This window comes from Vidua chalybeata, chromosome 6 (genome assembly GCF_026979565.1).
Source record: "Vidua chalybeata isolate OUT-0048 chromosome 6, bVidCha1 merged haplotype, whole genome shotgun sequence".
Taxonomy (NCBI): Eukaryota; Metazoa; Chordata; class Aves; order Passeriformes; family Viduidae; genus Vidua; species Vidua chalybeata.
The window spans coordinates 56,971,729-56,995,824 of NC_071535.1; the positions used below are offsets into that span (position 1 = coordinate 56,971,729).

Here is a 24,096-nt window from a genome sequence, read left to right on the forward strand (position 1 = left end):
GCCCGCCGCTCCCCTGCGCGGTGGCGCCGGTTACGCGGCCCTGCACGGGCACAGTGCGGAGTAAAGCCGCCGCACGGCGAACGAGCACCCCGCGGAGCCGGTACAGTACCGCACCGTCCCCATCACCGCGGCGGCGGGCGTGCGGGCCGCGCAAGACACCGAAATGGCAGCAGCGGGGCGGTCCGTGGAGGCCGCCATGTCGTACGGCACAAGGGGACGCCATATTGTACGGAGCCGGGAGCAGCCGTCCTGTACGGCGCCAACGTGTCGTCACGGGCGCGGGGCGGGCGGTTGGATTTGAACGGGGCGGCGGCGGCCGGGGAGCGGGAGCCGGGGCCAGGGACCCGGAAACCGGGATTCGGGAGCGAGGGGCCCCGAGCGGGAGGTAAGAGCGGCCGAGGGGCCCCTCGGAGGAGGAGGAGGCGGCGCGGGAGCAGCGGCCGCCGTTGCCAGGGGCCGGGGCGGGCGCTGCGGGGAAGGAGCGCGGGAGAAGGCGGGGGGAGAAGGTCAGCGCTGCCCCGGGAGCGGCTGGATGGAAGCGGGGCTGAGGCGGTGCCACCTGCGGTGGGCGCGGAGCGTGTGGGGAACCCCCCGATAAGGGCGGTGCGGATCGATCCGAGGTAATTAATGTCCGGAGAACGCGTTAATGGGGTGTAATTAATGGCAGAGGTGATTAATGCGGGGTTTGTGATCGATAAGGGATTGGCGCCTGGGCTGTGTGGGCGGTAAAGCGAGAGCGCGGGGACAAAAAGAGACGAAAAAAGAGATTATATCGGTTTATCCTAACGGGGAAAAGGCCGAGGAGGGCCGGGATGGGCGGCAGGGATGGACTGAAGTGTTACGGAGCGATTCCCGTGTTCGCAGGGTCAAACGGGGGAATAAAAAGGGGGGTTCTTCATCAGCACCGCGACTCAGCTCCCCGCTCGTCCCTCAAGGACTGTAGAGGACTTTCAAGCAGGATTAGAGAAGAACAGTTAAGGAAGGTGGTTGGGAAGTGAATTTCAGATTAATATCTCCAACAGCAGAGTGATCAGGGCTTTTATAGCTCCAGGCTTATCTCCCACGGCGACCTTCCCTCTCCTTCCCTTCTTTGTGTGTTCAACCTGACCGAGAGTGGGTTTAGATGGGATATCGGGAAGAAATTGTTCCCTGTATTGGGAAAATTAATTCATGAGGTTTATGTCTAAAAAGGAGACAGAGGAGTCACGTAGCTTTAGTCATGAATAAAGGGAGAGGCCATGGGCCGTTTTCCGTGGGGTCTCTCAAATTGCTGGAGGATGCAGCCCCCTTTTTGTCCTAATTTACCTTTCCCCATTGGCTGAGGTACTTGAGAGATAAAGACTTCCTGAATTGCCTAATACAGACCCTCTTCTAATGTGCACCTCCCATCCCCTCCTTTTCTTTGTGTATTTGTTCTTTTTCCCCAAGTCCAGGAATTTAGCAGCACCTCGGATAAGCGACAGTTTGTGTCACTAAGTAACATTCTCCTGTTGCTTAACTCACCTGTTAGTCTGTGGCTTAGGCAGACTCATAGTTTGTAAAAACACATTCCTCTTATTCCTTTCAGGAGGGTTTTAAGAAAATTGAGCCATGCTTTTCTGGTTGTATCTAGAGAAGGAACAAGAAGCAACAGGCACAAGCTGAAATACCAGAAATTCAGTTTAGAGTGAGAGGGAAAATGTTTTGTATGTGTCAGAGCAAACATTGTCTTGGATAAGGTTTGATCTCGTTTATCTCCCAGCATTTACCAATATCTCACCTTTAAGTAAGAGGCCAGATAGCCAGTAATACTTAAATTGTTAGCACAGCTGTTTTCTAACATGATATACAATAGGAAATATATGTCTAACGTGAATTTAACAGGAGAACATTGACTTGAGGGGCCTGTTGTACTTCAGAGCATTTCTGTGACTAGAGGAGGATGGAGAGGAAGAAACACAGCATCAAAAGCTAATAGTCAGTTGTGGGTTTACACAGTTTTCCTACTGATGCTCATTAATGGTTTTGAATTTTGGTGCTGTATTTTATAGGAAAAGCATATCCTTCAGCAATGGACAAGATTTACACAGACCCTAACATGGAAATGTGAGTCGAAACCCTCTAAGAATTTTACTGTGGTATAAATATTGCCTTTTAGAGGCAAAACCTTTTGTAGTGCACTTCAACATCCCTTGAATGAAATGTGTTTTCCTTTGTGAAGAAGACCTGGGAGTTCCTTTGGTGTGTGGTGAGGGGTTCATAGTGATGGATTGTCAGGAGATGAACTGACCATGGGGCTGGGGGGGCAGTCTGCTGAGTTTTCCAAAGCTTATCCTGGGAACCAGTGCTGAAATGATCAATCTTTTCCAAGCGTGTTGTTTATTTAATTTCACACGTGTAAAAATATTAGAGAAATCAACTTATTAACCTCAAAACCGTGGCAGGACCATTCAGGAAACTTACCTTGGTGCAATTTTGTGCCTTCATACTGATGCCTGGAAATAGAACACAAACATTTCCAGGCTATATAATGATAATGTAAAAGCAAAACTTTACTTGGAAGCCTTCAGGTACATAATGTGGTTAAAAACAGTGCCCCAAATTAGATACTTGCAATTGATAGCATTGGGCAAATAGAATATGTGGCCAGTATTGTCCAATGAGAGGAGCAGTTGGTTAGGTCATCTCCCTGTAGGGTTCTGCCCTCCTCCCCTACCTTTATTATGCCAGTGATTACGTGGTGTAAAATAAAAATATCCTTGGAGAAGTAACAGGCAAGAGATAACAACATTTTAGGAATGTGTCAATAAGCGCCTGTTCACTGTGGGAAAGTGCTGGAAGTTACACTGAGGCATTTAACAGTCTACAGAATCACAAATACATGAAGAATGGATAAAAGCTAAAAACCTTAGGCATCAATACCTGTTTCCCTCTTTCCCCTGCAGGGATAACACAGAGCACATCAGAAGGAAGCGACTGTCCTCTGTGAGTAACCTTCAGCATTCCTCAAAATAAAAGTGTGTGAGGGGGGAAAGGAGCCAAGGGAAGCTGACAGAGGAACTTGCTTACTCTTGGGAGTTGAAGAAAAGCATTCCAAAAGAGCATGTCAGTCCTGAGAGGATTGACTTGGGCACTGCTGGCTCTTAGAAACTCTCTTCTTGGAGCTGCAGCTGAACTCTCAGCTACTGTATTTTCTTTCAGATTTTAAAGGCTCCACGAAATCCTCTGGATGATCTGGGAAATGGGAATGAAATGACAGAGGTAGGTCTGCCAAGCCCTTTCCTACCAATCCTCCTCAGTGTTTTGCTGATTCAGCTGTGTCACTGTAATAACACAGGTGGTTTTAATGCACCATTTCTTATAATAATATTCATACATCACTTTTGTTTGGTTTTGTGTTTCGTGGAGAGCTGTGCCTGTCATGGGTAGCAACCTGTTGTGTTTTTTGTTGGCAGGACATCCACATAGAGAGACGCAGGAGGAGCTCACGCAGGGTCAGCTTCGCCAGCACCATCAAGTGAGGGAGCTGCACACCTACATCCCTTCCTCAGCCAAAAAATGCAGGGAATAATCCTTCCCCCTAAAAGTGTCCTCACTGATTAATCACAAATGACTGCAAGCAGCAGGAAGATTGTTATATTGAGTTGGGTTGAACCCTGAGAGCCATTATTCATTTTCTTGTCTGAAAAAAAGCCCAGTTCAGTGAAATTAATATAGTCAGGAATTTTTGTTTTCCATTCAATTTCCATTCATACATCATAAATGTCACAATGACATCTTCCTGAAAATTACAGCTGGATTCAGTACACTTCTGGCTTTTGATATCTCATTTCAGAACATGTATAAAGTATTTAAATTGCTGCTGTTTTTTTTTTTTTAAATTTGCTTTTAGAGATGGTTTTGTGTTTTTAAAAACTGGTGGTTTTGTTTTTAGCTGCAGAGTCTTCCAGCGAGATCTTAAGAACAGCACATCAGAGACAGAAAATACAGGTAAAACTCCTTTTTCTTTTCCTGAGAGGTTTCCCAGACTATTAACAACAAGATTTTAGCTTGAATTTAAGAAATTGGAATTTTTCCATTTGGGGAAGGAACAACATGGTCAGCTCTTTATCCTGGTCTGGCTGAAAACTCCTCAGTCACAGAGTTCTTGCCTTGAGAAGACACATCAAGACTGAGAACTACAGAACATTGTTTTCTGTGCACTTCACTCTTGTCTCATACTGAGTCAGAATTGTGTGGGTTGGGCAAAACCTTTAAGATAATCAAGTACAACTGTGATCATGCTTCTCACATTGTAATGTTATAATTTTCTTATTTCTAGGGTGTTCAGCAGATGAGAAGGATGATACCTTGACTAATCAGTAAGTATCATGTCTGACAGATATTTGCTATTATTCCATGTTTATTACCAAACTTTTTCCTCAGAAAAAGATAAAGTGTTAGTCTGGCCTCAAGCTCTTGTAGATAAAGCACAATGGTGGGATCTGTAAAATTAAAATCACTTGTTGGTAAAATAACAGATAAGACACTGTGTATGTGAGAAGGGGAATTTCACAGAATCATAGATTCAATGAAAAATAAAGAATTAATCTTTTCTTGTAATTTGAAAAATTAAAATACTGCTGTATGTTAAACAGTGGTTTGGGACATAATAGATAATTTCATGGGAAAAATAAGATTGTGACTCAAATTAGAATATATTGAAGAGAGATAAGCAGTGTCTGGTATCTGCTGCCCAGACGCACATGAGCTTTGCCACAGAATTCTGTGCAACACAATTCTCTGCCTCTTCAGTTTACAGACCAAGGCTTCCCTTTGAAACCTTTTAACAAACTGTTTCTCAAACCCACCTTTTGTAGGAATGAAGACCCTGGGGCTGTTCCATGTGAGATCACTGGTGAGTTTGAAAACAGATTTAATAGCTAAATAACTCTGTTTATTTAAAACTATTGATTATGTGTGAGAAATTTTAATGTGCCTAGAGCAATATCTCCCTGCCTCTGGGAGGGCTTTGTCCATTGGAGTTGTTTACAAGGATTCTGTTATGGAAGTCTGGGTGGCCCTTTGAGGTGCTGAAGGGAGGAATAAAAATATTTTTCAGAATATATTTGGGTTTAATTGTATTTATTTACTGAGAGCATTGAGCTTCAGCTCAGTGGATAAAGTAATAGGCAAACAACACAAAACCTGGAGTGTTCCCTTTCTTTCCACAGGGATGAATACTTTGCTTCATGCCCCCATCCAGGCCTTGGGGCAGCAGACTGAGGTATGTGAAGGCTTTAATTTTTTGGTGCTGAAAATACCATGTCCAAAATACATCATAAGAATTTGTGTAGTAAAGATTAAAAATGTCAACTGCCTTTGTAGTCGCATAAAATCTCTCGAAACTGAGTATTCTAGATTTTAAAGTGTGTCCTAATCTGATAGTCATTAGAATGCAACATAAATAACTCTTCCTTCTGAAATCCCTTTACAACTTCTCAGTAATGAAGTAGTTCCTCCATTCTTGTCTTCTTTGCAAGCCTTCATGAGCCTCACTTACTTTTTTTACTAATATATGTTTTTAAGGCAAGTATAATAATCACATATTCCTATGATCATAATTATATTTTGCAAAAGTAAGGCCAACTAACCATTCAGGGAAAATACAAATTGTTTCAATATTTTATTTAACTAGTTACTTTCTAATTCTGCCCTTAATTCTCTGCTAGATGCAGCAACCAGTTCTTATCTTACTTTATCATCTAATTTAGTAGTCATATTTGGAGTGTGCACAGAGCAAGAATTGTTGTTTAAATTTAAATAACCATATATTCCATGTTTGTGTAACAGTAATAGCTTTAAAGCTAATCTGCTTTCTAAGGTCCCACATGTTATAGAAGCTACATTCTGTAACTTGCCAAAATCTTGCACTAACTTTAAGACTACAGTACATTACATTACATTAAGACTTTAAGACTACATTTTCCTTCCAAGAAATTAAGAATATTAAGTTTATATTATTACTATAAATATGTAATTATTTATCATTTTCATCGAGATATAATAAAAATATTTCCCTAGAAAATCATATCCTATCCTAAAACAATAGGATTTGCATATCTACATAAAAACTCCACGGTGTGAGTCAGTCTTCTCTGTGCTGTGTTTAATGTGTGGATGCTTGTTTTACCCACATGTGATGAGCTCAGGGTTCAATTCCTTCCACTCTGAGAGCAGTGTAGGTCACCAGGGGGGACTTGATATGGTCCCTTCCACTTCTCCTGGGCTGGTCCAAAACTCCAGGTTCTGATGAACACCGGATCTTCTGGTTTGAAAGGATGTACAGGGGAGTTGGGTCCCAATGATTTGTTGGTAGCAATGTACCTTTTAAAAATTTCAAGAGTTAATTTTAATACTATTATATTAATTTCAGTAAAATTTTGTGCCTTCCTTTGCCTTGTTGGTGTGGCATGGGAAAGTTTCTGGCTATCAAGAGAAAGTACCAAAATACTAAAATGTTTCAACCCCTCATTCTGCCTGGGCAGTTCTGCAAATTCAGTTTGCCAATAATTACCTGGTAAATTCCTCTGTTTTACTAGCCTTGGTGGAGGTGGCCTTCCTTCCTTGAGATTATTTTGCAAAACAAATAACTCATTTTTCAGTAACTGATCTTAATTTCTGTCATCTTTGTGCCTACTCTATTCCTTTATAAATTACTTACTATATTTTCTATTTCTTGAAATGTTTTTTGATGGTTTTCATTCTGTTATCTTACACATTAATTTATACATCGCCTACATGAATTTTCTAATCACGTGCTGGGATTTTCTGTCGCTTCCAGTAGTGGGGCTGTCTGTCCTGATTTAGTTTTTGTTCCCAGACACTCAACTTTTTGCTAGGTATTAGTGCAAGGGGTACTAATTGTCAGTAACTTCTCTTGCTGGTTTGTCAGCTAATTGATTCCCTGTATTAACTGGGGAGTCTGCAAACTGATGGGCTTTACAAGGACATCCTGCTGGCAATATCCAATGTCATCCTTCTTGTTCCAAACCAGCTGTGCCCATGTGGGGCATGTAGCAGCTTTTGTGCTTCTCTGTAGCTACCACTGCTCTCAGGTATCCAGGTCACCTTCCCTTGCATTGCCCAATTGTTTGGACAGGCTGCTTCCATGACCCCAAATGCCAGCCAGTGCCCCCAGTGCCAGGTGCATGCTTTCATGCACAGGTAACTCAAATGGTTTGGTTCAAGAGTGAGGCTCCCAGTGCAGGGAGGTTCTTTCAGGGCTTTTCAGGTGCTCTGACTCTCAGGAGTCCAAACCAAGTATTTTTGGTGGAGGGCCATGCAAGGGTTTTGCCAGTACCCCAGGATTGCAATCCATAACTGACACCATCGGCCATACATAAGAAGGCTCGTAGTCCTTGGCTCTGGAGTCTGGCAAATGGGTTCTTTTCAGCTGCTTCCCAAACTTCTTTTTTTTTTTTTTTTCTTTACAGCAAGATCTCAAAACTAAAATGTTACTGCTTCTTTGCTTATTTGTGCTATTTTCTTTGACACCCTGTATCCAGATTGTTCTAAGAATTGTAACAGAATTAGACTAGCATTGAGTCACTTACTTTCAGTCTTAATTGCTGGCAGAATGCTTTCCAGGTTTATGTTGTCTCAGGAGTGTGCATGAATTAGCTACCACTGGATGAATATCAGGAACTTTTCATTAATGGCCCTTAAATCTTGTACTGGTCCCTAACTGATAATATTGATGTGTTATATTCTGATTCGTATTCTTTCAATATTCTAAAATTTTTTATAAGTCTCTCCAACTTCCCCTTGCCTCAGACTTAATAGGATATTGGTTTTGCTTTACCAGTCTGGCTTTAGGTTTGAGAGTAATCCTCACTGATTTGGCCACCTTTGATCATCCAGGCATCTCAATTGCCCATACCAAGAGGGTTACAGCATTCTCTGCCTCCTCTGGCATTTCGTCCAACTCTTCTTAGTCCTGTAACATAAAAATCTTTGCCTTGATGGCTTTTGATTCTGGTGTTTCAATTTGCATTTCCCCATCCTAGAAAGTTACTTGAACATCCAGTTTTCTGAATGAATCTCTCCCCAGCAAGGGAATTGAGCATTCAGGAGTATACAGATTGGTGTTTCCCCCACTGTTTTATTAATTTAACTAGTAATTGTTGTAAAAAAGGCCTTTTCTCTTTCCTCCCTGTTGACCCACAACATTTACAGGTTCTCAGCTAAGTTTTCCTCTGCACATATTCAGTACTGAATAAGTTGTCTCTGTATCAATTAACAAATTTACCTTTTCATTCCCAGCAATAATATAACCAGGGCTCAGCTTAGGATGATTCCCCTGTTTCCTTTAAGGGGATTTTTCATTTTCACTCAAAGAACTTGGGCTTGATGGCTTGAAGAGCCTGGTTTAGGTTCTTTGTTTGATTTGCCTGGCTTGGGGACACTCCCTATTCCAATCTCCCCTTTCTTTACAAATTGCCAAATAAATTTCAGCTATCAACTACCACAACACAAAGTGCCAAATACATTTCAGACACCGATTATCACAATGCAAGTTGCCAGATATACTTCAGCCACTAATTACTACAAATTACTAAAGTATACTTTATACAATTAACCAACTGTTTCTGACTGAGGGAGGTCCTGAGTCCTAATTATGGTTTCAAACACTTTAGCAGCTCTACCCGGATTTTCCCTTTAAACTCCTGCCACCTTTCTCCATGACATTAAATTCACTATTAAAAACAAGGTTACTGGACCATAACTCCCAACCACCTGCTGGAGGGGAGCTATCAGAACTTCCCTGGCATCTCTCCCAATATCTCCTTGCTGCCTTCTAGTGTGTCGCACAATCGGACCAAAATCCTCGTATCCCCTAAAACATTCTTTCTGTTCCAGTCCACTTTTCCAAGACTCACTCATGTGTCTAACTGTATTCCCTGGTGATTCATGATTCACCTCCTTTATTCTTTGCCACAGAGCAACCATCAGCTCTAAATCATCCTCCTCCTCTTCTTGCCTGCACTTTAGCACCTCTGTCCCATGCTGGACACAAAGCACCACCTCTTCCAGCCCTTTGCCTTTCTTTTCCTTTTCAAGTGTACAAGGAATTTCATCCCACTTACTTTCCATTCTACGAAATAACATTAATTGCTATATATGTTATTCTGCAAGGTTCTGTCCTTAGGCCACATCTCTTGATCTTCCAGAGTATAGGGTGGCCATCACTGACCACAAACTTTTATAAGTTCTCCTTCTTACACAATGGGCATTGAGCAGTTCCTTAGGCCAGTAGTTTTTGTGATAATTCACCAGGTGTAGACAATTTATCATCTGGTAACAAATATATTCATTATACTTGATAAAATATAATATATCTCATTACAGTTTCCCCCCACAGGTAGAAAACTGTAAGTGCTTTCTGTTAAAGAGACTAAAATCTCCCTTATCAGTGGTAAAAAGTTTTTTGAAACATCCAGCAAGGTGCTCCTGCTTTGGAGCAGGCGGACAATAAGCTGGTGGAAATAAAAGGTGGAAATCACATTGTAGAGAAATAGAAAGTACTGATCCATAAGCCTCAGTAAGTGGTCTGTGCTTGCCAAGATGTGGCTAGATGTGAAGTGTAAGATGAGACGCATTGTTTCATTAAAAGCCATTTAAATGTTATATATTTGCATACTTTAGTCATTGTCCTTTCCTCAAATATGGTACTGCTGATCAGGGAGGCCTGAAATTAGCAGGTTGTTTTTTTAAAAAAAAAATACTTATAAAGCTAAAACCTTAGGACTTTACATTAATCAACATTAGCTGGTTTCTGTTTTAAATAGAATAAACCATTGATCATTTGTTTTAAGTGCCAGTCACTGAATTCTCCTTTTTTTGTTGTTTTTCAGTGGCGTGACGTGCACCACACCGATCCAAGGACAGACAGGCAGGACACCACCCTCCTCTTCTCGGAGGAGAATGAGATGGAGATGACAGCCAGTCACACAGCTGTGATCTCACGGAACCTCAGAGCCCACCAGCCCGACAGAGACGAGAAAATAGACTTCACCTCCTTCCTGGCTAAGTTAAACTCCAGCCAGGGGAAGGCAGAAACCAGCAAGGAATTGAGTTTGCTGTCTGACTCCACAAACCATCCGGGCCCATCTTTGGAACAGAAGGAAGAAGCCACTACTGTGAAAAAAATAGATTTCAATGAATTTCTGCTGAGACTGAAGTCAAACAATCCTGCTGAGAGACCTGACAAGGACAGTGTTTGCTGTGTCCCTTCCCAAGGCTCGGGAGACGTGACACAACTGTCTGGGGAATTTGGCTATTCCCATGAGCTGCTGGACACCTGCAATGTGACAAGAGTGTTTCGAGGCCGAGAAGGTGGGATGGAGATGACAAAATGTGAGGCAGCTGATGTTAAAATTCCATTCCCTGGTGTCAGTGAGGTTCCAGCAGAGCAGTGGGAGTGTGGGGATGTTACTGAGATGTTTGCAGACAAGGGCATGGACGTGACAACCAGTCACACTGCGAAAGTGTCCTTTGCCCTCTCCACTGTCAGAAACCAAAGTCTCAACTTCCAAAAGGATTTCCCACCCACAGAGTTAGATAATTCTGAGTTCAGGAGAGTATCTTATCATGACTTAAATGTTCAGCAGGACACTCAGTTTTGTGCAGACAGAAAAACAGCAAGTGCTGAAGGCAGAGGAGACTCCCTGGTGCTGCGAGCTGGGAATCAGGAGGCCAGGGCATTGTCTGCCATCCAGGGATCTGTTTCGTCTGAGACCATCTTCCGAGGGGACAAAACTGTTGTGTTTTCCAAGTGTGATGACATGGAAATGACTGGGAATTACACAGACATCATCTATGAAGCCAGCAGCACAGAACAGAACAGTTCATGCCATAAAACCTGTGAAAAGCCAGTGAGTACCAACCCTCCACTGGCAGGGAGCAGATCCCTGGCATGTGGCAACATCCCAAAGGGTCTGGCACCTGGAGATAATCCTGCTGTTGGGCCCTATGAAAACAGTGCACTTGAACTGCCTTCAGCCTCAGGTGGACACATGGAAAACGTGTCTCAAGCTTGTGGTCCTGCTGCAGCCAGCACTGGGTTTGGCTCATATACACATTTTGTGGCTGGTGGTGCTCTGAAGAGCATGTTTGATCCCTCTGCAAACCCCCAGCTTGTTTTTTCAGGTGAGAAGACAGTGATATTTGCAGGAGAAGACATGGACTTGGGTAAAAGCTGCGTTAAGGATGGTGGAGAGAATGTTGACAATGAACATCCCGCAGCAGTGTTCACCTCCGTCACCTGCAAACCTCATTTCCTGGGTAACAGATCCATGTCTTCCAATGTAACTGAGCAGGAAGAAATGGAAATAACAAGATGCCACACTGTTGTCTTTGATGGTCAAAGCAGTGGGATAGCAGCAGAGCCAAAACAAATGCCCTGTAAAATAATTTCAAGAAAGAACCAGAACAAAAATGTCACTGAGGGTGACATATCTGCGTATTCTGTAGATATGGACAAAGAAAATGTTGAAGTGAGGAGTATTGATAGGAGTATTAAAAAGAGCCAGGCTATGGAGAGGAATGCTCAAGCTCTTCAGATGATAATGATTGATAAGAAGCTTGGAAAAACCAACTTCCAGGCAAGTGGTCTGAGTTCCTGTGCCAAGAGCATGTGTCTGTTACAAGAGCAAAACAAAGAATCCCCCGAGAGTGTTGTCACTAACACCGGTGCATCCGTGTCTTTGCAAAGCCAAAAAGTTGTATCACATCCTCTGGGGAAAAACCCTGCAAGCCTCTCAGATTTCTGCACAAATGACACAACAGGCGTGTTTTTAGGTGATCAAAGCATGGACATAACCAAAGCTCATCCTGCTGCCTTTGAGATTGCTCCTATTAACATGGAGCAAGAATCCAATAATTATAATCAAAACACTGCACTATCCAAGCAGCTGCAAAACCAGCCCTTCCTATTTTCCAGTGGTCATGGTGTGGGTATCATGAGTCAAACTGCAGCAACAGAATGTGGGAACTTTAAAATGAATACCAATAAGCAAATCATTACTGCTTTGGCTCCAAGCGGTTCATTTACTTTCAGTAACAATCCTGCTCCCTCTGGAATGAGAGGAAATGAACAGTTTGGGACAGTAATAGGAATAAATGCAGATGGCCAAAACTCAGAGAGGCAAGAGAAACCCCAGCCTATGAGGGCAGTAAGCAAAGTATTGCCAACCCGAGGAGACTCTGTCAGACATTTTTCCATGGGTAAAACAGGTTCTTCAAGAGAGGATTTAAAAACTCCTCTCTCAGCTCATGGGCTGCTCCAGAGGGGTGAAGAAGAACCAGTGTGGGCCAGGACATCTGAGGCAGCCAAGGAAAGTTCCCAGTTGTCTGTCTTTGGAGAAAAGTCTGTTGTGTTTCCCCACGGTGAAAACATGGACATGACTGGCAGCTGTGTGGTGATGGATCCAGATTACAGCTTCAGCGTTTTGTCACAAAACAAAGTAGCACCTGGATGCTTTGGTCAAGGTGGAAATGAATCAATGGCCTTGGAAAAAGGGGTCACGACAACAATGCCAGCAGAGTGGGGTGGGCAGGAGGCTGCACATGGCAGAACCATCAGCTTTGCTCCGGCTGAGGATATGGAAATCACCACAATTCACACAGCATGGCACAGACAGCCCATCCCAGCCATTCCTGCTGACAAAACCATTGTGTTTGCCCACAACCCGGAGGACATGGACATTACTGCATCCCACACTGTTGCTGTCAGTAAGAGCACCTGTGGGTTTGAGGCCCAGCAGGTGCCCCACACAAACACCCAGCAGCCACCACAGCACATGCACGGTGGGTTGGTGCCCTGCAGAGAAGAAATGGATTCCTCACAATATGCCACAAAACCTAAGGATAAGTCCAGCATTCCCTCTTCTGCCTCGCCAGACTCAGCATTTCCTAGTGAGAAAGGAGTTACCCAGGTCCCCAGTGGCACAACACCACATTCCATTTATTCTGCCCCCCTTCAAGAAAGTACTACAGATGTGGGGGCACCACAGGATCATGGCCTTCCCACAGATAATTCTGTCCCTGTCAGCAGGGAGCAGGATCTCACACCACCAGAAAAACTGCAATCAGAGGGACTATCTTTCGAGTTCCCAAGTAAGGGCCCTGTGGATCACAGGGAAGAAAGTGGCAGTTTGGGATCCTGTGTTGCCTTTCCCATGCAGGGATCAGATCCTTGGAAGGGTCATCCAGATGCCCCTGGTACTCAGAGAAACCAACTAGAGGAAGAGGATTCATCTCAGCCTGGAGATTCAGATTTGGGCTTGGCTGGAGCAAACCTCATTCCAGCTGCTAACAAGGAATCCAAGAAAAATGAGGAGCTGTCAGCTGAAGGGGAGGCGCCTCCAAAAGACTTCCAAATAAGCTCTGAACAAGCTAGGCAGCCTTGGGTCAGTGACAGTTCAGGGGATCAGACACAAGCCACTCTTCCACCAGCAGCTTCAGGTATTATAGGTGTTTGTTCAAAACTGATGAGTTTGACAAGGAAATCTGTTTCTGTTTCCAAAACTGCTTCTTCTGACCAGTTGCCCAGTTCCTCAGCTCAGCCAGAGGATACTCTGAGGTTGGGAAAAAACACTGTCAGTGAAGCAAATAACTTCTTTGAGCCCAAAAAGCAGGAGAACTCAGGTGTGGAATCTGGAGCTGATCCCATAGGAATGGTGCCTAAGGATAAATATCCAGGAATAAATATCCCTCTGGGTATATTCCAGCCTAAATTACCAAACAAGAGAAATCGTGTTTCCAGTGCACAGGATATAAATACGAAATCAGACAGTGTAGAAGCCCAAGTTCCAGCAAACACCAGTGAAACCCCAGCTAACAAGTCCAGCAGGCAGAACTTCAGTCCTTTTCAGTTCATAGCAGAAGAATTTCTCCCTGTGTGCCTGGAGGAAATGGATTCCAATGAATCTGTCAGCTCTGAACTCATGGAAAACGCTTGGGATGATAAAAATAAAAAACAAATCCCCCACTCTGAAAAGGATCCATTTGAAGAGACAAAAACTTGCAACATGAAAAGAGCTTTAGGACAAACTGAGGAGGATTCTCAAAGCCCAAAGAAGGCCAAGAGAGATCAACTTGTGGATGCCGGGGCCTCTCAAGACTTGGAGGTGAGCTTGGTCCCTCACTGTAAGGATATGGGAACACCACCAGGGCTTAAGTTTTGGGGGTGTAAGTGGATCTGTTAGTAGATTTTCTTGTTTTTCATAACCACCAGTTTGCTGTCATTTTCCTGTACGATTCCCTGTGGTTTTCATTGTTTTGCCAAATTAGAAGAATCAGGTTGGTGTGTGCAACAGTCCTATACCAGGCAAAACAGGCAGAATGAGGGATTTGCCAATTTTAAACCATTCTCTGCGTAGTATCCCTTTAATCCTTTCCAAGAACAGCTACAATAAATCACTGATCCAGTTAGGTTGTTCTATATAACTATATTTATTTTCTAAAAATTTGTTAATATTAGGTGACTTTTGGTGTTGTGCCTCAGGACCAAGCAAAAGTTGATGAAGCTGGAGAACCTCCAAATCTCTCAGCTAAAAGCCCTGGGTGTCCTCATGCCAGCACCAGCAGCTCCCTGGATTCTGTGAAGGCTGACATAGAGTCAACAGGTAAGAGACCATTTGTGATAAGAGTCCCAAGCCTTGTGTTCTTTGCCCTGTAAGGATGTTATTAACCCACCAATACCTCCCCCTTTCTGTTGTGTTTTCCCAGTCCAGCGCAGCAGTCAGGTGGAATCCCAGCTTCTCACGGACAGCATTTGTGAAGAAAATTTATGGGAGGTATGGACAGGGCTGGAAGACAGCAATTTCCTGTCCTAACAGGAAAAAAAACTATGTTTATACACTAGTGACCATTCTGTCTTGACAAATGAACTTACCAGTATGTTTTTCCTCAAAATGTACAGAAATTTCAGAGTGGTGCTATCACGGTTGGGGAGTTTTTTACTCTTCTTCAAGTCCATGTTGTGATTCAGAAGCCCCGGCACAGCCAGCTTCCAGCCAGTGTGAGTGGAACAATATAATTGACCTTAAATAATACTCCTTTGTTGGTTTGGGTTTTAATTTTTAGCAACTCAGACATCTTTAAACAAAAACCAGAACAGATTTCCATTTCCTCACCAAATACCATATATTCAGGATTACTGTTCTTGGATAAATACACTAATTCTTGCTTTTTAAATTTGTTTTAAGGACAATAAATTTGAAAGAATTAGAAGCTCAGTCTGACCTTTTCACTTTATCTTCTCACTGTATCTGTCAGCCACCACTGCCTGCAGCTACTCTGAGCTCCTCCTGCCTGTTCTACTCTCTCCTTTAGAAATGATTCACTATGATATTGCTACTCTTCTATTTCCTCACCTGAAGAAAGGGGAAGAAATACAGAACAGAAGTCTGCCTTCTAAATCCTTTCCATTTTTTATTTAAAATACTCTCCTAGCTTAGTTACAGTTTACTTTACAAATTTATTCATACTGAGTTGTATCTAAGTATTCATCAGGCTTAATAACACTGCTACTGTGGACTAGTGACTGATAAAAAACAGACACCACCCCCACAAAAGCCTCTGAAAACTTTCTCTGAAGGAGTGGAAGTAATTAATGTCAGTTATTTATGAGCTTTACTATACAGGCAGCTTGCTGAAATACCCCCCTCATATTTATTTGAGGAATAAAGCTCCTAAGTCTTCCCTAAGACTTGGGGGCTTTAATTCTGAATTAAGCATAACTTTGAATTAAGCATTGTTTTGTTGAGGAGCACTCTTTTATCTGCATAACATATACATATTTTCAGGTCTTCATCTAAAAGGGAGACCTCTTTCAGTAATATTTAATTTCAATTTTTTGAGCTCTAATGGTGAGGCACATATCCCAAAAGGAAGCCTGTCCTCTGGTGTGAGGAAACACAAGGCGTGAAAGCAGAATTGAAATGACTGGAAGTTACTATTTCTGAAAAATATGGAATTTTTTTTTCTTCCTACTTTTCCCTGTGTTTTTCCTCAGTGTGCAGTCAGTGCACCTCCCACTGCAGAAGATCTCATCTACAGCCAGTACGTTCACCGGCCCAAGCTGAGAATTTACGAGGAGGATTGCCAGGACCTGTCTCAGAAAATAGTGGAGTGAGTGGTTTTCCAGTCACACAGTTTATCAGTAATTCCATTTTTTCAGCTCTGGGTGCATGGGAATAGCCTGAAGAAAGTTAGTACATTACATACAGGAAAAACTACAGTTAGTAGTTTATTACAGATTTAGAAATGAATTGTGTAAATAGTACCCTGCTGCTTTATGTGGAGAGTGAAATTGCTACAAGACTTTCAACTTTTTTTCCCCATATTTCAGGTTAAAACCACATGTGACTGTCCTGGATCAGCCCCTGGTGAACGTGATCAGGAGTTTGTGGGAAGTAATGAGAACCTGCACTGATGAAGAGGTAATGCTGCATGGAGAGAATGTTTGTGTGTAATGAAGAAGGGAGGTTAATTTATTTATTCACATCAAATAAGAACCAGAATGGTCACAAGATAACAGCAGGTGAAACAAGGCAAAATATTTTCTCAATGGAAAAATGCTGAGAACTTCCAGCATGTCAGGAGAATGGAAGGAAATGTGTCCTTTGAAATACATTAAAGGGGAAAGAAATTACCCACAGTTACTGCATAGAAAACCCAGAAAATTTATAAATGTATCCCACAAGAATTGAGAAGGTGGATTGAGAGATTTTGTTTTCTATGGTTTTGGTGCTCAGATTAAAAATAATTGAAAATAAAGAGTCTAAATTGTTTAGAGACATGGTATTTTTCATAATTCATCGTTAGTTTGGCATAGGGATGTTGCTGAGGTTGGGTGCTGAGCTAGAGTCAGGAAGGATTATATTTCCATTCACTTTCTTGTCTGTATTTCCCATTCATCACAGTTGAGTAAGTTTGGAGCAGAACTGAACAAGATGAAATCCTGTTTCACCAAGGAGGCTAAAATCTTGTCTCACAATGAAAAGGAGGCATTGTACAGGAAACTGCTGCAGAGTGCTGAGGTAAGGAGCCACAGGGCTTACATTTACCTTTAAAAAATCACTCCTACCACATTTTTTGTCTTTAAAGGTGTAGGAGCTTAATTATTATAGTGTGTACTCTTATGGAAGTTTCTTTCTTATAAATACATTTCCCTTTTATTTATATGCAAATATAACACTAGGATAGTGACATTCTTGCAGTTACACTGTAGGAACCTTCTGCCTCAGAGTTTTGGTGATTAGCAGAGCGAAAAATGGGAGTATTAAAGGAAACACCATCAAAAATGAGCTCTTTATACTCTAACAATACCAGTGTTAGTAAGTAGGTAAGTAGTAGTAGCAAATATTTAGGAAGAAATTCTTCCCTGTGAGGGTGCCAAGGCCCTGGCACAGGTTTGCCCAGAGAAGCTGTGGCTGTCCCTGGATCCTTGGAAGTGTCCAAGGCCAGTTTGGATGGAGATGTAGCAAGCTGGGCTAGTGGAAGGTGTCCATGCCCATGGCATGGGGTTGGAATTGGATTCTCTTTAAAATCCTTTCCAATCTAAACCATTCAGGAGTTCTCTAAGTAACAAGGAAGAGCAGAAGTAATGCATTGTGACAGAGATCAAAGATGTGAATATATTAAAGCTCTAGATTCAGTGAGCATTTAGTAATTTCTTATTATTGGCTACTCCCCCATGGTTTGTCAGTTGCCTCTCCCCTCTAATGATGACAAATTTCACTAGCTGCTTTAATTAATCAGCAAGCAAAGAGCCCTGTGGTGATCCCAGAAGAAAATTCAGCTTTTAAAATAATATCATTGACTCAAGTACAATTTTCCCATCTTAGGAGCAATGCAGAAAGCTCCAATCAAGAATGGAAAAGGTGGATGAATGGATGAAGGAGGCAGAGAGCTCCGTGGTTGCTCTGGAATCAGGTGTGTGTTTCCAAAGAGGTGGCCAATATGCTGCTTTCTCTTTTTTCTGCAGAGCTGCTGTTTAAAAGGTCAGTTCAGGATTCTGTGTTTGTGGTTGTTCGATACAAGCTGCAGTCAGAACTTGACATTACTCTGTAATCATGCTCTGTAGTTTCAGATGCCTTGAGTAGAAATCAATGCCTTCAATGCCTTAAGTAGAAATCCAGTTGCACAGCAGCAGCTCTAAAATAGTGCAATAAAACAAGTCTTGCTTGTTTTTATCACTTTTGAGGTTTTTGGTAGATATTTTTCCATGTGTTTGTATTTTTTCTTTTAGTTAACTTTGAAGTGCTGAGACTTCTAGAGCACACAAACAAACAAAAGTAACTCTAAGTCTTCAATCTGGAAGTTCTGCACAGACCTGACACTTCTTTCCCACAGATTCTTTTTGGGATGAAGAGGAAGCTGGCTGCAGTGCTGGAACAGCAGGAGGGCAGAACATACAGAAAGGTGATGGAACCAGCTGCAATGCACTTTTTGTCTGGTGTTTTAGAACCTGGGGAAGGTGATAGTCAACCCCCACCCTGATGCATTAACTCTGAGAGGGATGCAGACACTGCTGCTGTCTTTCCTGCATTGCACATAGTTAATTACATAGGTGTTAAAGAATGAAAAGGACTGGTTTTTCCCTGGAAAAAGGGAATTTAGAACTTTCTACCTGAAGAGTGTGTGCTGGCTGTCATATTCAGCACTTTATTATCAGTAATTATAACCTTTAACTCCATAAGAACAGTGAGTGCACAGCAAATTAGGGCTGCCTGTGCTGCTCTTTTCTCTCATTTTTTCCTTTTTTGTCCTTTCTTCTCTTTGCTTTAGAATTGCAAAGCATCACAGCCCAAGAAGAGGAACTTCTGAGGTAAGATGTCAATGAGGGATTTAAGAAGGAGGTGCAAACTCAGATTTTAGAGGCTTGGTCTGTTTTTTAAACACTGTACCACATCCCATGAGATTGGTTTATCCTTGCAGAGAACTGTCAGAGATGGATGCTGAGGATGAGCTTGATTTGGCTGAGATGGAGAAGCTCAAGAACACTGAAATGGCCTGCCTGGAAATCCTGAAGAAATACGAGTAAGGAAAACACCTCCAGGTTTTATTTTTTAATAACTGCTTCTGAGGGCTCATATTTGTACAGGAATCTGTTTGGGTTTGGTTTTCCTTGTTATTTGATGTGGGAATTCTTGGAATGCCCATCTCCTTGCAGCCTAAGGTAGGCAATAAAGCCTTGGCAAACTTCCATTCCATTAGCAGCTTTGCAGTGGTACTCTGTGTTCAGAGTTTCTACATCCAACTCTCCTTCAATTACCAAATTAACATTTATATAAAATTTATAGTAATATGCTTGCATTCCCAAGAGATTCTTATATTGTGTTGGAATGACAGGCTCTATTTGGCTTTGGAAAATTTCATTGTTCTATGATGTGCTAAGAACTGCAAGAGCATTTAATACTCTGATGTTTGTCCCTCAGAAGTTGTTTGGGTCGGTTGGTTTAAACTTGGGGTCATGGTGGTTTGTTTTTTTTTTTTTTTTCCATTTTCAGCTTCACTGAGTGGGAGTTGATGGAATGGAGTGAGCAGCAAGCTGTCTTTAATTTTCTTTATGATTCTGTGATGCTCACAGTTGTGTTTGGACCCCCAATAGGTGAGTCACAAAATAGGTAGATTTGTGTTTTATGAATTTGCAATGTTAAGAGAACAGAAACCTAAAATGCTCATATTTGTAAAGATGTGCTGAAAGGAAGTAGGAAACAGAAAACACACCACAGTGTGTAAGCTGAGAGAAGTGACTTTGAATATGTTTTTCATATGAAAATTCAAAAATGTCTATAATGCGTGGCTGTTTCTGAAGATGAAGAGCTGTAACTCCAGAACTAAGCATGGAAATAACTGGGGGGGTTTCCACCTTTCTTTCTCAGATGATGAGTTTTTTGCTGCACGTCCTTCCAGAAGCATCGTTAGCCTGGACTTTGAATCTTTCCTGGATGGTGAGATTTTTGAATACTGTGAAAGTAGGAACCCTGCTAATCTTTTGTTGGGAAGATTAAATGTGTGCTCGATCTTCTAATGCTTTATGAAATGGCTTTTCAAAGATTTCTGGTTTTCTTTTGTGTTGCAGAGGAACAAGCTCCACTCTCCTCATGTTTAGTCCAAAAACTCATCTTCCAGTTTATTGAAAGTCAGGGATGCTGGCAGAAAAAGTATCCCAAACTATGCTACTTGCCCCAGGTAACATTTCAGGGAAACTTAAAAGACTCTGGGGAAAAAAAAATCCAATTATTATTTTCTGCAACAGAGAAAACAGAGCTGAGCTGAGAACCAAAGCACCTCAATGAAAGCTTCAGGAATGCAAACCAAAATCTGCTTTAGGAATATTGTGAGGTGTCAGGGGAAATATCTGTCTTTGAAGGCAGGAGTCCTAAAAGCTGAAGTTTATTTAAAAAACATTTTTTGCCTTAAAAAAAAAAGCTGAAGATCATTTTGCCTCCTAAAGAATGTAGGTTTAAATTGCCAAGCCAAATTTTTGTGTTGCTGCGTGGCTGTTGGCAAAGCCGAAAGGACAAATTTAAAGCAAAAAATGTACATTTGTTTTGCTTGTACAATTTCATTTTTCCATCCAAACTGAGGTAGCAGTTAAACCATGTTTAGTTTTTGTACTTTCTATGATAAGCTGTGTGTTCAAGCATCACATAGTCACCCCCTGAGTGCTGATGTTGTTTTTCTGATTGCCCCCTCCCAGGCTCTCTTTGACATCTCGTTGGTGGTGAATCGCTGCAAAATCTTGGGAGAGGAGTTGGAATTTCTGCAGAGGTGGGGTGCAAAATTCCAGCTCCTGGAGACAGATATCAAGGACACAGAGTGAGTAAATTCAGAAAATCATGATGGGATTGTTGGGGTGTCCTGTGCAGGGCCAGGAGCTGGACTTTGATGATCCTTGTGTGGGTCCTTTCTGACTCGGGATATTCCCTGATTCAATAAGATGGAGTTCACAGTGGCCTTAAGAGGGAGTTTCTAAATAATCAGAAGCAAAACACTGAAATAGTTTCAATTTGCTTTTCTTAAAAGTGACATTTCATGCAGCTGTTTTTAAAAACAATATAATTTATTTTCATACAATTGCACTGCAGTGTCCCAGTGCATGGAAATTAGGCTGTTCATGGATTCATTGATTTTATGACTATCAGACAGCATTGCTGTTTTCCTGGTTGACTTGCCTTTCTTAAATATTGAGGCCAAATTGTAATAATGCAAAGGAAACAGAGCCAAGAGTTTACCTGTAGCTTAGGGCTTTGTTTCCTTTAATCTTGTGTTTGCCTCATCCAAGCAGAATCAGTCATGGAAGGAGGGATGCACTGAAACTGAAGTTTACTTTCTTTACTTCCATTTTCCCTTGCTACTTCCCAATTTTGTGGCATGTCCCAGTGGTACAGCACAAATACAATTTCACCTCATCCTTCCATTACTGAGGCATATCTTTAATTAAGAAGTGCCCAGTTATGAACTTGCTCTGCCCACCTTGGTGCTGTTTCAGAGGTTATTCTAATTTTGTAGCTCCCTTTGCAGGAGTGTCAAAAACCCCATGGAGCTGAAGTAAAGTCTACTTAAAGCATTAGAAAACATTAACTGCCTGGGAATGTTTCATGTTTCATGTTTTAGTCTCTATTCTCCCATAATTTCTGGATGGTTCTGTGAATTATGTGTGCATTAACTTTTTCTGTGGGGAAGTTGGGAGTTTGCACTATGAAGTGTTGATAAGGTGTGAAGGGCCTTTTTTATCTTATTCCTGAAGTTCCTGTGGGTCTGTGCTGGAACTCTTTAGAAGTTACTGTGCTTCTTGCATCAGTGACATCACTTATTTCTACTCCTGGCACTAATTCCAAGGTGAAAGCAGCCCATTTGACTGCTCTGCATGGATCTTTGTGTTTATTTCCACAGGGTGAAGCTTCTGTTCTCCTCTTCGGTGGCTTTTGCAAAGTTTGAGTTGACTCTGGCTCTCTCTCATGATTACCCATCTGCTGTACTTCCCTTCAGGGTCCAAACCCACATTGGGAATATCGGGTGAGCTGGCAAAGCACTGCTGCATGTGACTCCATCCCAAAGCTGGGATGGGGGATTGAACACTCAGGATCCTCTCCAACACATGTGATAATTTTATCTTCCCCAGGGAGAAGGAAATTGCTGCTGTTCTCTGCAGAGTTCCAGCTGGTCACCACTATCTGCAGAGAACAGTCATCTCGATCCATCAGAATCTGCTCCAGGGTCCCAGATGATCTGCTGGATCCACAGGCAGGACTGAAGCAGTCAAAAATGGGTAGTCTGCGAGTTTAGTCTTATGAGAATTCCAGCTGTGTCTCCCTGAAATGGGAATGCTGTCACCCACTCAGCTCTGAATACTGCCTATTCAGTATCCTTGTGGCTTAGACCAAGTAGAACACTTGGTGTAGGCCACAAGTTTTACAAAGGCAAGGGTGTCTAAAGAGGAGAAGAAGGAAATTCCTGGATCCCTTCTAAATTCAAGGTGCCTTTTATCTTCTGCCACTCACTGGTGGTCATTCCTGGCACAGATAGTCATGGCTGGAGAGTCGTTCCAAGCATGGATATTCTTCTGCCATAGCCCATTAATTTTGTCATTTACAGAGCTCTTGGACAAAACAATGATGAGTGTTCTCTAAATTATTACAACTGGAATTTACCTTTGCTGTCATTATTTCACTACCACGTACAATTTAACAGATCCCACCACGTCTGGTGTTTATCCATTGCCTGGCACCCCTCCCAGGCCAGACACTATATCCCTGCATCTGATTAATTAACCAATTAACCCGTAGCAATTAACTCCAGTCACCAAAGTCAGAAATATTTTTGGAATTAAGGCTAAAAATCCCTGTGCTTGCCCACAGGCTTTGGGATGCAACAGCCTCAAAGCCATCACTGTGATTCCCTGGCAGAAGTTAGTTCTGACATTGTCCCAGTTTGGAATGCCATGGAATTTTAGTGAGGAGACTCAACTCCTTAAACTTGGGAGTATCTGTGAGCTCTAGCTTGGTTTTGTGTATAATTTTGTGTATTATGTGGGTCTTGCTGTTGGAACTGACCTCACCCTGTGTTGCCGAGTCAAAGCACCAACCCTCGCTCAGCTCTCAGTTCTGCAGCTGCAAATATTTGTACCCTGTAAAATATGTTGAATTTAAAAATGTTTTCCTGTATTTTAGAGTTTATATATTTTTGTCTTTTTACAAAGTTTGTGTTTGTTTGAAAAGTGGAAGTTTAATAAAGATTAGCTTTATCACTTTTCCTGTTTCAAACTGGGATTATGGGCTGCTCTATTTAAACTGGTGATTGAAAATTCAAAATATTGAAATAATTTTGTTAAATACGTGGGAAGACTTTTCATAATATCATTTTTTTCCTTGGCTTTTCTAGTGTTACTTTTCTATATTCTGGCTTTTCAAAAGAATTAATTGTATTTTAATTAGGAAGATAGCACCCAAATAATTCTCAACTTAGGTACTATACCTAGAATTTTGAATTTCCCCAGGCCATTCTCTGTGCATCAGTAACTAGCAGAGAGTGCTGTGGCAGCTCTCCAGCAGCATTATCCACCTTTTTTTTTTTTTTTTTTTTTTTTGGCTTTTGGCTGTTTTTCTTTTCTTTCAGTGGGTTTACACACTGAAGCATCAATAACTATATAAAGACTCAAATGAGTTTTTGGTGAAGTTTATTATATTGCTCCAAATATTGAATCAAGGCAGCAGGTAAAGCCAAGTGTGGCTTTCCACACATTTGTAGTAGGAAAAGGAGCTTGGGCAGAAATTATTCCATTATCCAGCTTTAAAAAAATAATGGAAAACTTCACTTCCATGTGCCAAGAATCAGCGGCTCCACTCTGTGCAATGCCTCAAGCAAAGGGATTCCATCAAAGTCAAGGGATGGAGCTTCCAGTGTGGAATTGCAACCTCTGCTCCAGATGTGTCTCGACCTCCAGCTGCTGTTGTTGGGTTCTGGCTGAGGAATTGTTACTGCTCAGGAACTGCGGGGGCTGCTGGATTTATGGGGGCACAGGGTCGTGCTTCAGGGGGGAAGAGAGAGAAAATAAGAGAA

At 42.1% G+C, this 24,096-nt stretch overlaps 1 protein-coding gene across 1 annotated transcript; it reads left to right on the forward strand.

Annotated features, from left to right (window-relative positions):
* The first annotated feature begins 87 nt into the window (after positions 1 to 87).
* On the forward strand, positions 88 to 23,287 carry KNL1 (kinetochore scaffold 1). The gene is given in 27 exon segments (XM_053946290.1): positions 88 to 248; positions 251 to 385; positions 2,031 to 2,085; positions 2,925 to 2,964; positions 3,181 to 3,240; positions 3,435 to 3,496; positions 3,914 to 3,969; positions 4,301 to 4,340; positions 4,839 to 4,876; positions 5,193 to 5,245; positions 9,876 to 14,150; positions 14,504 to 14,648; positions 14,752 to 14,819; positions 14,945 to 15,043; positions 16,040 to 16,155; positions 16,376 to 16,466; positions 16,950 to 17,066; positions 17,874 to 17,961; positions 18,382 to 18,450; positions 18,817 to 18,856; positions 18,967 to 19,068; positions 19,539 to 19,639; positions 19,914 to 19,982; positions 20,114 to 20,223; positions 20,735 to 20,853; positions 21,931 to 22,053; positions 22,160 to 23,287. Coding segments are annotated over 27 exon segments (6,462 nt in total). The 5' UTR covers positions 88 to 163; the 3' UTR covers positions 22,266 to 23,287.
* Positions 23,288 to 24,096: the final 809 nt, after the last annotated feature.